This window comes from Phyllopteryx taeniolatus, chromosome 6 (genome assembly GCF_024500385.1).
Source record: "Phyllopteryx taeniolatus isolate TA_2022b chromosome 6, UOR_Ptae_1.2, whole genome shotgun sequence".
Lineage (NCBI taxonomy): Eukaryota > Metazoa > Chordata > Actinopteri > Syngnathiformes > Syngnathidae > Phyllopteryx > Phyllopteryx taeniolatus.
This window is the reverse complement of record NC_084507.1, coordinates 20,040,503-20,055,346: the sequence shown is the minus strand read 5'-3', so window position 1 is coordinate 20,055,346 and position 14,844 is coordinate 20,040,503. Positions and strand designations below refer to the sequence as shown.

The window sequence follows — 14,844 nt, the reverse complement described above, 5'->3', positions numbered from 1 at the left end:
TGTCATCATACCTTGGAAAGAAAAAAACATACTATTCTACCACAAATATGAGGTCATACAACGCAACTTGTGCACAAGACTACAATAACACTTCATAAAAATGAAACTTCCTAGTGTTTAATCTACTTCAGTACATGGCAAAACCACAGTTTTTCAAATTTCTGAAGAATTCAATTAAGCACCATTCATCTGTCAAAAAAATTTATGTTTTTTTCCCCCCCTTTACTTTTGAGGTCAGCCTGTCTGATAAAACATAGTAAAGTAGTCCCTGATTTATCACAGGGGTTATGTTCGAGAAATCCCCTCGATAGACAAAATTTGCAAAGTAGCGCACATATTTATTTCATTATTTACATTTTAAAGTGGCGGCACGGTGGCCGACTGGTTAGAGCGTCAGCCTCACAGTTCTGAGGTGCGGGGTTCAATCCCCGTCCCCGTCCCCGCCTGTGTGGAGTTTGCATGTTCTCCCCGTGCCTGTGTGGGTTTTCTCCGGGAACTCCGGTTTTCCTCCCACATCCCAAATGCATTAATTGGAGACTCTAAATTGCCCCTAGGCATGACTGTGAGTGCGAATGGTTGTTTGTTTCTATGTGCCCTGCGATTGGCTGGCAACCAGTTCAGGGTGTACCCCGCCTCCTGCCCGATGACAGCTGGGATAGGCTCCAGCACGCCCGCGACCCTAGTGAGGAGAAGCGGCTCAGAAAATGGATGGATGGATGGATACATTTTAAAGTTTTATGTATAATACAAATACAAAATATGCATGTGAGGTGCATGTATTATTTTGTCCTCTTGGGGTCACCATCCTCACATTCTACACCAGGGGTCACCTATATGGTACCCACAGGCACAAGATTGACCCCCCCCCCCAAAAAAAAAGGACCACATGAGTAGTTGCCTGTTCTAAAGATAGCTCACCAGTTTAGGGACATTGTGATTTCCTACAAAAGTTGTAAATGTGGTCATTTAAAAATCATGACTATATGCATAATGTTAAAACTGAAATAACTTTAGTCATATTTTACTGAGCAGCCATGACAGAGATCTCGCAAAATCTTGCTTTGTTGCAAGGCTACTGATACGTTGTAACAAGTTAATTTCTAATCTCTCTCTGTGGTGGCATCACAATGAAAGTGGCCCTAAAACTTGAGTTAAGAGTCTCACAAGATTTTCTGAGGTGTCACGAATCAACTTTCGGAGTACCACTGTGTATACTTGTTCAAAATGGTGAGCTAGCTCTGGAAAAAAATTAGACCAAAATTATCAGTTGATACCAACAAATCTTCATTGCAATGCAAAGAGACTGAAGTGTTGATGTCATTTTCTGTAAACATCTCTACGATTGTGGCCCGAACACTGCAAGCAGCTTTTTCCCCAAAGTTCATTCTTGACTTTGAAGTCCTCTTAATTTTTTTCCAGAGGAGAATATATTACTTGTGAGCAACTACTTAGTGCCTTTTAGTGTCCTAATATCCAGCTACTGCTTGTCCATTGTTTCCAAAACAGAGCAAAATTGGGAGCTTCTGGGCATTTCAATGGTACTATAGTTCTCTGTTGATCGTGGTCTTGGGTCCAAATTTCCCGCGGTGGCCTTTTGACACCTGGCAGCCTGGCTGAGGACCTTGAGCTGGTGCAGCAGGGCGAGTCTGAGCTCCCTGCAGCGCAAGGCGTACAAAAGGGGGTTGATGGCTGAGTTGAGGAGGCAGAGGGTGCTGCAGAAGGCGAAGGCCCTCTGCTGGGTGCGGGTCAGCACCACAGTCACATCGGCTAGCATGAAGGATAGCGCCGGAAGCCAGCAACCCACCAGGGTTAGCATGATCAGGCTGAAGGTGCGCGCCAGCCGGATGTCCATCCTCATGCGTGCGTGGCCTGCCCCTGCTGCCCCCTGGAGGATGCTCATGGAGGCCTCATGGCGGTGGGCCTTCCACAGGATCAGGACGTAAGCCCCCAGGATGAGCGCCAGAAGGACCAGGATGAAGCTGGTCCAGCAGGCCAGGTAGCCCCGACTGATGTAAGGGAAAAGGCGGGAGCAAGGGGACGCCAACCCGGTGGGACATGTCCAGCCCATCAGCGGCAGCGAGGAGATAAAGACTGTGGCGCTCCAGAGGGAGAGTAGCCCCAGAAGGGCTCGGCGGCGTGTCAGCAACACCTTGTAGCTGGACGGCCAGTGGATGCACAGGTAGCGGTCCAGGGCGGTCAGCAGCAGGCTGCCCACAGAGTTGGTGAAGGCCATGGTGACACCACCCAGCTTGAATAGGTAGGCAGTGGGGCTGTCGCTGCGCCGGAACAGGTGGAAGTCCAGGAAGCTGGTGGTGAAGAAGCAGCTGGCGAAGACGTCAGCCAGCGCCAGGTTGCCAATGAAGAGATAGGAAGGATGATGACGCAGCGAAGCCGTGGCCACGATCAAGCCCAGGATGAGGGCATTCTCCAGCAGCGTGATGGGGCCAGCCAGGAAACAGATGGAGCCGATGGCCGTCTTTTCTGCGGCAATCAGGACCATGTAGCATTCCAGGTGGTCGCAGGACCTGTTGACTGGGAGAAAGTCTTCAATACGGATCAATTGAAACCAAGAAATTCACTGCATCTACTGATGACTCCTTACAAGGGGTGTAACTTTACAAACATAGCACAAAAAGTAAGGAAATTTGTGTTTGGTAGAAAAGCATTTCACTGTTGTAACAATGCTTCTTGAAAAAAATGTATACTGTTAGAAAGCTTGTTTTCAAATTGTGCCACATTTGTAAAGAACATGCATTTGTGGAATGAGCAGAAGAGCAGAGTATGTGAGTTGCACTAATGAAAACTTTGCCAAATCTTCTCTGCCCTTCCCAAACAGCTTATTTTGCTGTTGCCGTCGACTCTTGCTTTGAGCTTCCGCTGCTGTCTGCAACACATGCACAGGAACCTGAACATGTGGAGGAACATTGTTCAGCGAGCAGTCCAGATTCTGGGGTCAAAGTGTGCCCAAGATGCAGAGAATGATTGCTGCACCGATAGAGTAACATCTTTTGGCCGAGACAGCGTGGTGGTGTAGGTGCGCCAAAAACTAGGCTTTTTATCATTGGAGGCAATGTCAATCCAGAGACATATTGAGATGTGATTCCGAAACCTGTGGAAATCCCATATCGCCATGGTCTGGGACCGAACCTCCAAGATGATGATAACGCTAGTCCCCACAGAGAAGGGTTTAACAGAGACTACTTCCAGAATTTGTGAGTGGAGAGGATGCAATGTCGTGGTCTTAACCCCATTAAACACTCGTGGAATTAGCTTGGGTGTGCTGTTCGTGACACAACAATGTTGGCTGACTTGTAGCAAATGTGTCATGAACAGAACAAAGGACAGGACCCAAAATGCACGACTCCAATTCAAATGGATAGTTTCAAAAAGAGAGGCTTAATAAACTGGCAGAGGTCGGTACACAGGCAGGCAATCCCCAAAGGCAACAGTATCCAAAAAACGTGAGGCAAAAAGGCAAGGTCAATAATCAGAACAGGGTCTAGTCTTACTATGAGTCAGTGACGTGGAAACAAGGAATTCTGGAACGTGACAACAAGGTACAACGAACTGGCGACCAGAAAGAATGAGACACACGGTTAAATGCATGGGGTAATTAGGGTAAATGAGGCACAGGTGGGGAAGATGCTCTCAGGATCAGGTGTGTACGAGACAGGGCGAAGACAACAACCAGAACACACACCCATGACAAAATGCTGCTTTACGAATGGTGTGCCACCCCACAGCAGTGTGTGACGGAGGACGTACCAGGCTGTTGTGGCAGTGTATGGTTCGTCAACATGCTACTGAGACTCCTGAATGTTCAAGGAATACATTGTTAAATTGCCACTGTATCTGTTGTCTTCAAATTTAAATCATCCAATCTACCAAACAAAAGTCAACGTCAACAGCAAAAAAAAAAAAAAAAAAGTATTGGATTGGCAGCGATTTGGCCAATTTACCATGGGCGCAATCCTCATATTCAGGTCTGCTGCTCCTCCCACAAATGTATGTTCCTTACAAATATGGCACCATTTAACAGGTTAATAAACAACCTGTCCAACAGTATAAGATTTACAGCAAAGAGGCATTTTTATAACAAAGAAATAATTTACCAAACAACATTTCCTTACTTTTTGTGCTATCTTTATAAACTGGAGAAATGGACATGAGACTTGAGTCATAGACATGGGACTCAACTTGGACTCCGGATTTAACTTGGGAATTGAAGTGTTGTATATGGGTTAGATAAATTGGCCAATACAGTGATCCCCCGTTTACCACGGGGGGTACGTTCCAGATCAAGCCATAAGAGCTGAAAATACAGTTCAGGATGTACCCTGCCTCTTGGCCCAAAGTCGGCCCCTCCTTACCCAATGGAGCCGACGCGTTTTCCTCGACTTGGGTGAGTCCTAAAGAAGCGTCAACCTCCCATTCCTCCATTTTAGCCCTTTAACTTTGCACCACCAACATGAGTGTCTTCATATCGCTTTGGGACAAAAACGAAAAACGCAGACAAGGAAGTTAGGAACGGGAATGTGCAACGACTTGTTTAATTGAGAACACTGTCTTCATCGATTCATATGAAGACGTTGATAATTTTCCAAAATGGCTGCCAGCTCATGGACTAGTCCCACATTACACATACAATTTGACGGAATTGTGTAGTATATGCCTCCTCAAGGTGCACAAAATTCTAGCATATCTCGATAAACCTCAGTGTGTCGCGCATCAAAGGATTAACTATGCATGTGTATGGTTGTTTTGCTTTTTCTTTGGGTTTTGTGGCTGGAGCAGCGAAATTGACATTAAAATAAGACTAAAGAGACTTTTTTTGCGCTAAAATAATCACGTTATCACTGTCATATACATCGAGCAAAATGTCAAACCTCATGGACGCAATTAGCACGTTTTCCACTTCGACAGCAATAAAGAGCGGATGTTTCCTGCCGGGGGAGGGAGGGGAAAAAAACAATAACAACAATAATAAGCAGAAAATGCAATTACGTGTCCTCTCTGTCAATATTGAACTTAGACCTGAGAGGGAACATTGACATTTTTAAAGCAAGTTGGAAAGTCATTTGGAGCTCAGCGCAAACAGATAATGATCATTACAGCCTCATGCTGAACAGACAGCGTCTCGAACATTGTGGCCATAAACACAGGAGACAATGGCTTGGATGTATTTTTAAAACAGTTTACATACGGCACACAAAAAAAATTGCTATATTATATTATTATGACACCAAACTCACTATTTTTGTCAATCTTTCAAAAGGCTGTGCTTCCTGTCGATGAGAATGCACAAGACTACCCCTTGGTGGACACACTCGTAATCAGAAAGTAAAGGTCAGTCAGGTTTTTATTAATCTTTTCTTCTATATGCAATCAATAGATTGAGGATTGGGCCAGAGTAATAAATAAAGCGGCCATTAATGGGAGTAGCCTGTGAGAGTCATATTTTTAGGAACAAAAATTCAATTAATACAAGGCACCCATTTTTAAGTGGTCTCACATTTAGATTTAAAAATATATACAAAATATAAATACTAGAATATAAACGTATAATAAAACTATAAACTATAAATAAAAATGACAGTATAAATGCTAAAATTTGTAAGCGGAATTTATATTAACAGTATATGTACAGTATACTGTATAACATAAAGAAACATGCAAATGTATACAATAGTAAAAGAGAAATATAAATACTAAAATGATATGAATCAATTAATATGAAATCTTATAAATCGTGTAATCTTATAAATAATAAAATCATTGTTTAATATTTATATATAACAAAAAAAATGCATAACCAGGTGTATAATACTAAAATATCAAAGCATAATTTATTTAGAGCATGTAGTCTAATATAAGTACAAATCAAATAGAAATAATGAAATGTATAACATCAAAGTACAATAGCAATAAATATATTTAATATAAATAAACACACAAACGGAAATATCAAGCATAATGTGTGTATAAAATCCATATACACAACAAATAAATTACATTGTTTGACTATATAAACACTTCAGGGTAAAAACAATTTAACAAAAGATGCGACAAATGATGAAGTGCTTTAATTATGGGAAAGTTGAGTTTTGCTAATTTCCTATTCCATAGAAATACACTTCATAAACATCCCCATTTCACGGCTGAAATGTGACGTTGAGTCACCGTCTTACTGTTTCCACATGCAACGAGCTCAGCAGAAAGTGGTTTTCCATCTGCATCACATAATGATGACAACTCCAAAAAACTATTGCTGGACAATATTACATCATCATACCTAACAGTTGATGTGTGAAGAACCTCACAGGGGCTTACCTGTTGCTGTGTGCCCTTTCCAGTTTTAGCTGTGTGAACACAAGAGGTTGGTGAGGGAGGAGAGCAATTAACGACTGGTCAGAGAGAGGCAGAGGCAGATGATTTGAGCTCACATCTTTGTTGTAGGGGAGAAGCTTAGTGCAGCCTGGGTTGCTCGCGGCAGATGTCACGAAAGAGGGTCATGCACACTTCCGGTGCATTTTTTCTCAATTAAATAATCTGTGAGCCATTTATTTTCAAAAGTAACATTTTAATGTGTTAGACATTATATTGACATGTTTTGCAGTTTAAACTATTAATATAAGCAATGATTTAAAAAAATTCGGTAGGTGTCAATTACTTTTCATACTTCAGTTTATTTTTGAAAGGGGACAATGCAATTTCATAAAACACATGAAGTACACATGGTTAAAAAAGCCAGAATTAGCCAGAAGGCTAGTTTTCATCTGTAGTCCCCTGGCCATGATGTAAAAAAGCAGTAAAATACATCTACAAGACAATATAATACAGGATACATAATCAAACTATACTATTAAGAGAGAATAAAACCATAATTTTTTTGATGTGTTGGCAGCTATAGGTGTTAACTAGCCACATTTTCAGTTTTTTTGTGAAGGCCTTGTATGTTGTAAGCAGTTTAACCTCCTTAGGTACTGAGTTCCACTCACCAGCGCTCCTCACTGACCAGGCTGACTTACTGAAAGTGCTCCTGCGCAGAGGAATGAGACAGTCACCTCTGACAGAGCCTCGAGTGACACGCTCAGAGCTGTTTCTTTGGCTGATGAACTCAGCCAGAGGAGCTGGGGCCAAATCATGCAGTACTTTATAAATCAAATTTAAATCTGCAAATATGTGAAGACGGTCCCAGTTTAAAAGACTGTATTTTTTTTAAATTGCACAGTGATGATAGTGCCTTGGTTTTTTATCCATCACTTTAATTACTTGTTTGTACAAAACTTCCAATGGTTTTTTTGCATTCTGACCAGCCTGGGACCAACTGGTTATGCAATAGTTAAAGTGACTAAGAATCATCGAATGCAGGTAAATTTTTGCAGCTTCAGTTGACATTTCATTCCGAATTGCACGAAAATTTGCGAGGTTTAATTTGATATTTTTACACAATTTGTCAATATGGGCTTTAAAGGAAAGCTGTGAATCTATTATTAACCCAAGATATTTGTATTGGCTGACAATTTGCATTTTTTCTCCATTAACAAGTATGTCGGGGTCAGGTGATACTCTATTTGTTTTAGTGAGATACATGCCTACAGTTTTAGAAACGTTTAGCTGTAGACAGCACTCCTGCAACCAAGTTGTGACACAGGACATTGTATTAGTGAGTTTAGCAGCAACAGTATCTTTGGAGCGACCATGAACAAAGAAAACTGTGTCGTCTGCATACATTACGCACTCTGCTTCAGAGCAAACAGTGGGCAAATCGTTGATATAAAGACTAAATAAAAGGGGGCCCAATATTGATCCCTGAGGGACTCCAGAGGTTAGCCTAAGAGACTCTGATCTGCAGTTGTTAACTGATACAGATTGTGTTCGGTCATGCAGATATGATTCAATCCAGCTCACAGCTTTGCGAGAGAAGTTAAATTTTGAGAGCTTGGTAAGAAGAACATAGTGATTTACTGTATCAAAAGCTTTCCTGAGGTCCAAGAACACCGCCCCTACAACTCCACCCTTGTCGAGAGAAGATTTTATTTTCTCAACGAAGAGGCATGTAGCCATTTCAGTGGAATGCTTTTGCGGTATTCGCTTACAGGGCTCCACCACAAATAGCAGGGGTTTACTGTTAAAGAGAAAAACTTGTTGGTCAGCAATAATTACAGGAGAGGTGAATCTCAGGTACTGTATTTTCACGACCATAAGGCGCACTTAAAAGTCTTAAATTTTCTGCAAAATGGACGGTGCGCCTTATAATGCGGCGCGCCTTATGTGTGCACCGAGTTCCATCCATCCATCCATTTTCTGAGCCGCTTCTCCTCACTAGGGTCGCGGGCGTGCTGGAGCCTATCCCAGCTGTCATCAGGCAGGAGGCGGGGTACACCCTGAACTGGTTGCCAGCCAATCGCAGGGCACATACAAACAAACAACCATTCGCACTCACAGTCATGCCTACGGGCAATTTAGAGTCTCCAATTAATGCATGTTTTTGGGATGTGGGAGGAAACCGGAGTGCCCGGAGAAAACCCACGCAGGCACGGGGAGAACATGCAAACTCCACACAGGCGGGGCCGGGGATTGAACCCGGGTCCTCAGAACTGTGAGGCTGACGCTCTAACCAGTCATCGACCGCCCAAAACTAGACTGAGCCGAGGCGGCACTGTTCAGTGGAAAAGCAGCATTAGCATTTCCATTGAATTTGGATATAGAGAAGACAATGTTGTTTATACAGTAATTATAACTTCCTGTTCAAAAACTTACACTTTAAGGAATCATTTATGCTGAAAAACTAATTAAAATTGTCCCTTTGTGCTGTTTACAGTTGACAACAGCCTTTTTTGAGCATTAAAACCCAAACATTTGAAAATAGGTGTCAATATGATAATCGACAGTGTTACCACACAGCATCTAAGACCATCAATCGCTAAAAACGCAGTCTAATGGTATTGAAGCGTTCGTGATCTTAAAGCTTCCCCAGCTAATTTACCCCAGAACACTCCCATTACTTACCAAAGTCATCATTTGCAACACACGTGTTGACGAAGGCTTTGTATTCAAAAGACGGTTTCCTCCAGGAAGACACACAGTTGTGTGGTATTTCTTTACGTACTTTAAGACAATGACATCAAATGCAGCCCTATGGGGGGCACAAGTCAGTGCAAACTGTAGGCCGGTCCCAAGCCCGGATAAATGCAGAGGGTTGCGTCAGGAAGGGCATCCGGCTTAAAACCTTGCCAAACAAATATGAGCGTTCATCCAAAGAATTCCATACCGGATCGGTCGTGGCCCGGGTTAACAACGTCCGCCACCGGCGCCGTCAACCTGCAGGGCGCTGTGGGAAATTCAGCTACTGTGGGTCGAAGTCGAAGTCAAAGAAGAAGAAGAAGTAGAGGTGGAAAGTGGGTTCTTCGGCAGAAAGAGAAGAGGAAAACACAGAGCCTAGAACTGAATGTGGGGACTTTGAATGTTGGGACTATGACAGGAAAATCTCGGGAGTTGGTTGACATGATGATTAGGAGAAAGGTTGATATATTGTGTGTCCAGGAGACCAGGTGGAAAGGCAGTAAGGCTAGAAGTTTAGGGGGAGGGTTTAAATTATTTTACCATGGTGTAGATGGGAAGAGAAATGGAGTCGCGGTTATTTTAAAAGAAGAGTTGGCTAAGAATGTCTTGGAGGTGAAAAGAGTATCAGATCGAGTGATGAGGCTGAAATTTGAAATTGAGGGTGTTATGTGTAATGTGATTAGTGGCTATACCCCACAGGTAGGATGTGACCTAGAGGTGAAAGAGAAATTCTGGAAGGAGCTAGATGATGTAGTTCTGAGCATCCCAGACAGAGAGAGAGTCGTAATTGGTGCAGATTGTAATGGACATGTTGGTGAAGGTAATAAGGGTGATGAAGAAGTGATGGGTAAGTACGGTATCCAGGAAAGGAACTTGGAGGGACAGATGGTGGTAGACTTTGCAACAAGGATGCAAATGGCTGTAGTGAACACTTTTTTCCAGAAGAGGCACGGACATAGGGTGACCTACAAGAGCGGAGGTAGAAGCACACAGGTGGATTACATCTTGTGCAGACGATGTAATCTGAAGGAGGTTACCAACTGTAAGGTAGTGGTAGGGGAGAGTGTGGCTAGACAGCATAGGATGGTGGTGTGTAAGATGACTCTGGTGGTGGGGAGGAAAATTAGGAAGACAAAGGCAGAGAAGAGAACCATGTGGTGGAAGCTGAGACAGGACGAGTGTTGTGCAGCTTTTCGGGAAGAGGTGATACAGGCTCTCGGTGGACGGGAAGAGCTTCCAGAAGACTGGACCACTGCAGCCAAGGTGATCAGAGAAGCAGGCAGGAGAGTACTTGGTGTATCTTCTGGCAGGAAAGGAGAGAAGGAGACTTGGTGGTGGAACCTCACAGTACAGGAAATCATACAAGGAAAACGGTTAGCTAAGAAGAAGTGGGACACTGAGAGGACCGAGGAGAGGCGAAAGGAATACATTGAGATGCGACACAGGGCAAAGGTAGAGGTGGCAAAGGCAAAACAAGAGGCATATGATGACATGTATGGCAGGTTGGACACTAAAGAAGGAGAAAAGGATCTATACAGGCTGGCCAGACAGAGGGATAGAGATGGGAAGGATGTGCAGCAGGTTAGGGTGATTAAGGATAGAGATGGAAATATGTTGACTGGTGCCAGCAGTGTGCTAGGTAGATGGAAAGAATACTTCGAGGAGTTGATGAATGAGGAAAATGATAGAGAAGGGAGAGTAGAAGAGGCAAGTGTGGTGGACCAGGAAGTGGCAATGATTAGTAAGGGGGAAGTTAGAAAGGCATTAAAGAGAATGAAAAATGGAAAGGCAGTTGGTCCTGATGACATTCCTGTGGAGGTATGGAAGCATCTAGGAGAGGTGGCTGTGGAGTTTTTGACCAGCTTGTTCAATAGAATTCTAGTGCGTGAGAAGATGCCTGAGGAATGGAGGGAAAGTGTACTGGTGCCCATTTTTAAGAACAAAGGTGATGTGCAGAGCTGTGGCAACTATAGAGGAATAAAGTTGATGAGCCACACAATGAAGTTATGGGAAAGAGTAGTGGAGGCTAGACTCAGGACAGAAGTGAGTATTTGTGAGCAACAGTATGGTTTCATGCCTAGAAAGAGTACCACAGATGCATTATTTGCCTTGAGGATGTTGATGGAAAAGTACAGAGAAGGTCAGAAGGAGCTACATTGTGTCTTTGTAGATCTAGAGAAAGCCTATGACAGAGTACCCAGAGAGGAACTGTGGTACTGCATGCGGAAGTCTGGAGTGGCAGAGAAGTATGTTAGAATAATACAGGACATGTACGAGGGCAGCAGAACAGCGGTGAGGTGTGCTGTCGGTGTGACAGAAGAATTTAAGGTGGACGTGGGACTGCATCAGGGATCAGCCCTGAGCCCCTTCCTTTTTGCAGTGGTGATGGATAGGCTGACAGATGAGGTTAGACTGGAATCCCCGTGGACCATGATGTTTGCAGATGACATTGTGATCTGCAGTGAAAGCAGGGAGCAGCTGGAGGAACAGTTAGAAAGATGGAGGCATGCACTGGAAAGAAGAGGAATGAAGATTAGCCGAAGTAAAACAGAATATATGTGCATGAATGAGAGGGGTGGTGGGGGAAGAATGAGGCTACAGGGAGAAGAGATGGCAAGGGTAGAGGACTTTAAATACTTGGGGTCAACCGTCCAGAGCAATGGTGAGTGTGGTCAGGAAGTGAAGAAACGGGTCCAAGCAGGTTGGAACGGGTGGAGGAAGGTGTCAGGTGTGTTATGTGACAGAAGAGTATCTGCTAGGATGAAGGGCAAAGTTTATAAAACAGTGGTGAGGCCAGCCATGATGTATGGATTAGAGACAGTGGCACTGAAGAGAAAACAGGAAGCAGAGCTGGAGGTGGCGGAAATGAAGATGTTGAGGTTCGCTCTCGGAGTGACCAGGTTGGATAAAATTAGAAATGAGCTCATCAGAGGGACAGCCAAGGTTCGATGTTTTGGAGACAAAGTTAGAGAGAGCAGACTTCAATGGTTTGGACACGTCCAGAGGAGAGAGAGTGAGTATATTGGTAGAAGGATGATGAGGATGGAGCTGCCAGGCAAGAGAGCTAGAGGAAGACCAAAGAGAAGGTTGATGGATGTTGTGAGGGAAGACATGATGGCAGTTGGTGTTCGAGAGGAGGATGCAGGAGATAGGCTCTCATGGAAAAGGATGACGCGCTGTGGCGACCCCTAACGGGACAAGCCGAAAGGAAAAGAAGAAGAAGAAGACAATGACATCACACACTACTGGCCTGGAATGCATATTACAGCGCCTTCAGGCTTTTTTCCAGATTATGTTGAAACACACGAAATAGGGTTGTACCGATGCATGCATTTGGAATTTTGCGATAAGGAACATTCAGTACGGGGTAGAGGTGTAACAAATTCCCACACCATAATATGGGTAAGGGACAGGAAGTATAGTAAAGTAGTAAGTACCTGCCTTGTGCTCAAGCCACATCTGCCGCGCCAACAAACACAGTGCAGCTCAGCCTCTGGCTAGCAGACGTCATGGCTCGAGATATGCTTCTGGCAGTATGTCAAATGTAGTCACTAATTTGAAATGAAACCAGTGCAGCAAGAAAATAATTATAATGACGCAAACACAACTTCGGCGAGCATTTAAACAGCCTCTCCAAGCCTCTTCAAAGATAAACAAAGGCCATTGGTGTTTTTATAGAATTATCATTCATTCTGTTCAAACTCTTCCTGTTGTCCTTGTTTACTATTTAACCAAGATTGTTGTATTTTCCCGAAAACAATAAGATTTTCACTGTTATACATTATTTGAATTTAGAAAATTTACTTGCTAAGTTTTCACATTTCCCCCATTTTTAATGTCATTAAATCTGTTCCTGTTGACAAAGAAGAAAAACGTATGTTTTGCATTTTGTTCGCTGACTACAACGTGAACCGAACCATGACCTTCAAATAAAGATACAGGCTGAACCATTTCTGTAGGCTACAAACATTTTAAATCAGTTGTCCCTGAGGAACTCTATCTGAAATCCCAACGTGTGAAAACGGTTTCAACCTCAGCCCTTGTCCACCTGTAATTTGAATGAGTGTACTGAACACCACATTCACACCATTGTAACCCATGCAAATGTCCTGTTGATCCTCTTTGTGCTCAAAGGCAACAACAGGACGTTCCCCACAGAGTGAGGGTCTCGGTGAGCTTGGGGAGAAAATTTTTATATGCCTGTTGAAGAATCAAATGACACAGGTGTGTTGTTTTTTACTATCAGCGTCTTGTTTATGCTGACAAATATGGTGACGTGGCCTTCTTCCGGGTCTATGTGACCTGTAGGAAGCCTCAGCGCTGACCTACTTTCCTTACATAGTTTAGTACTTGTGATTGTGTCACCTCCCCCGCCTTCCAGTATGCTCTGTTGTTGTGCAACTTTTAATTGTTGTGTAACTTTTAAAAGTCCACACACTCTCTTCGGGGGGGGGAAGAGACTCTTGACGGAATGATCTTGCACTCGGTCACGAGGCATCGATCTGTTTTTTGTTTTCTTTACATTTTAAGTGCAAATGTGGTCAAGGTCATACTAGCCGTGACGCACAGACTAGAGGTACAAACAGCATAACACAGGGTTCTCAAACTGAGGAAAGGGGGGAAAGTTGTTTGGAAGCTATTGTATGTCAGACAGACGCACCGATTCTTTGTGCTCCTTTGTGTCGTTGAAATGAGACGTTTTCTTTGTGCTGATATACAACCCCAATTCCAATGAAGTTGGGACGTTGTGTTAAACATAAATAAAAACAGAATACAATGATTTGCAAATGATGTTCAACTTATATTTAATTGAATACGCTACAAAGACAAGATATTTAATGTTCAAACTGATAAACTTTATTGTTTTTAGCAAATAATTATTAACTTAGAATTTTATGTCTGCAACACGTTCCAAAAAAGCTGGGACAAGTGGCAAAAAAGACTGAGAAAGTTGAGGAATGCTCATCTAACACCTGTTTGGAACATCCCACAGGTGAACAGGCTAATTGGGAACAGGTGGGTGCCATGATTGGGGAGAAAAGGAGCTTCCCTGAGTTGCTCAGTCATTCACAAGCAAAGATGGGGCGAAGTTCACCTCTTTGTGAACAAGTGCGTGAGAAAATAGTCGAACAGTTTAAGGACAATGTTCCTCAATGTACAATTGCAAGGAAGTTAGGAATTTCATCATCCATAATGTCATCAAAAGGTTCAGAGAATCTGGAGAAATCACTGCATGTAAGCGGCAAGGCCGAAAACCAACATTGAATGCCCGTGACCTTCGATCCCTCGGGCGCCAGTGAAACAAAAACTGACATCAATGTGTAAAGGATATCACCACATGGGCTCAGGAACACTTCAGAAAACCAATGTCAGTAAATATAGTTTGGCGCTACATCCGTAAGTGCAACTTGAAACTCTACTATGCAAAGCAAAAGCCATTTATTAACAACACCCAGAAATGCCGCCGTCTTCTCTGGGCCCGAGCTCATCTAAGATGGACTGATGAAAAGTGGAAAAGTGTCCTCCGGGCCAAAGAGGAAACGAACCACCCGGACTGTTATGGATGTAAAGTTCAAAAGCCAGCATCTGTGATGGTATGGGGCTGTGTTAGTGCCAATGGCATGGATAATTTACACATCTGTGAAGGCATCATTAATGCTGAAAGGTACATACAGGTTTTGGAGAAACACATGCTGCCATCCAAGCAACATCTTTTTCAGGGATGCCACCCACTGTTTCAGGCTCCATTGAAGAAAGACAAAATGCTGGTCATAAAAT

General features: G+C 43.3%; 1 protein-coding gene across 1 annotated transcript; it reads right to left on the bottom strand.

Moving 5' to 3' along the window:
• Positions 1-721: 721 nt before the first annotated feature.
• On the bottom strand, positions 722-4,440 carry cnr2 (cannabinoid receptor 2). The gene is made up of 3 exons (XM_061776424.1): positions 4,337-4,440; positions 3,510-3,580; positions 722-2,532 (listed from the first exon to the last, which is right to left on the bottom strand). The coding sequence occupies exons 1-3, from the start codon at positions 4,438-4,440 to the stop codon at positions 1,478-1,480; spliced, it is 1,230 nt and encodes a 409-aa protein (XP_061632408.1). The 3' UTR covers positions 722-1,477.
• Between the last annotated feature and the right edge of the window lie 10,404 nt (positions 4,441-14,844).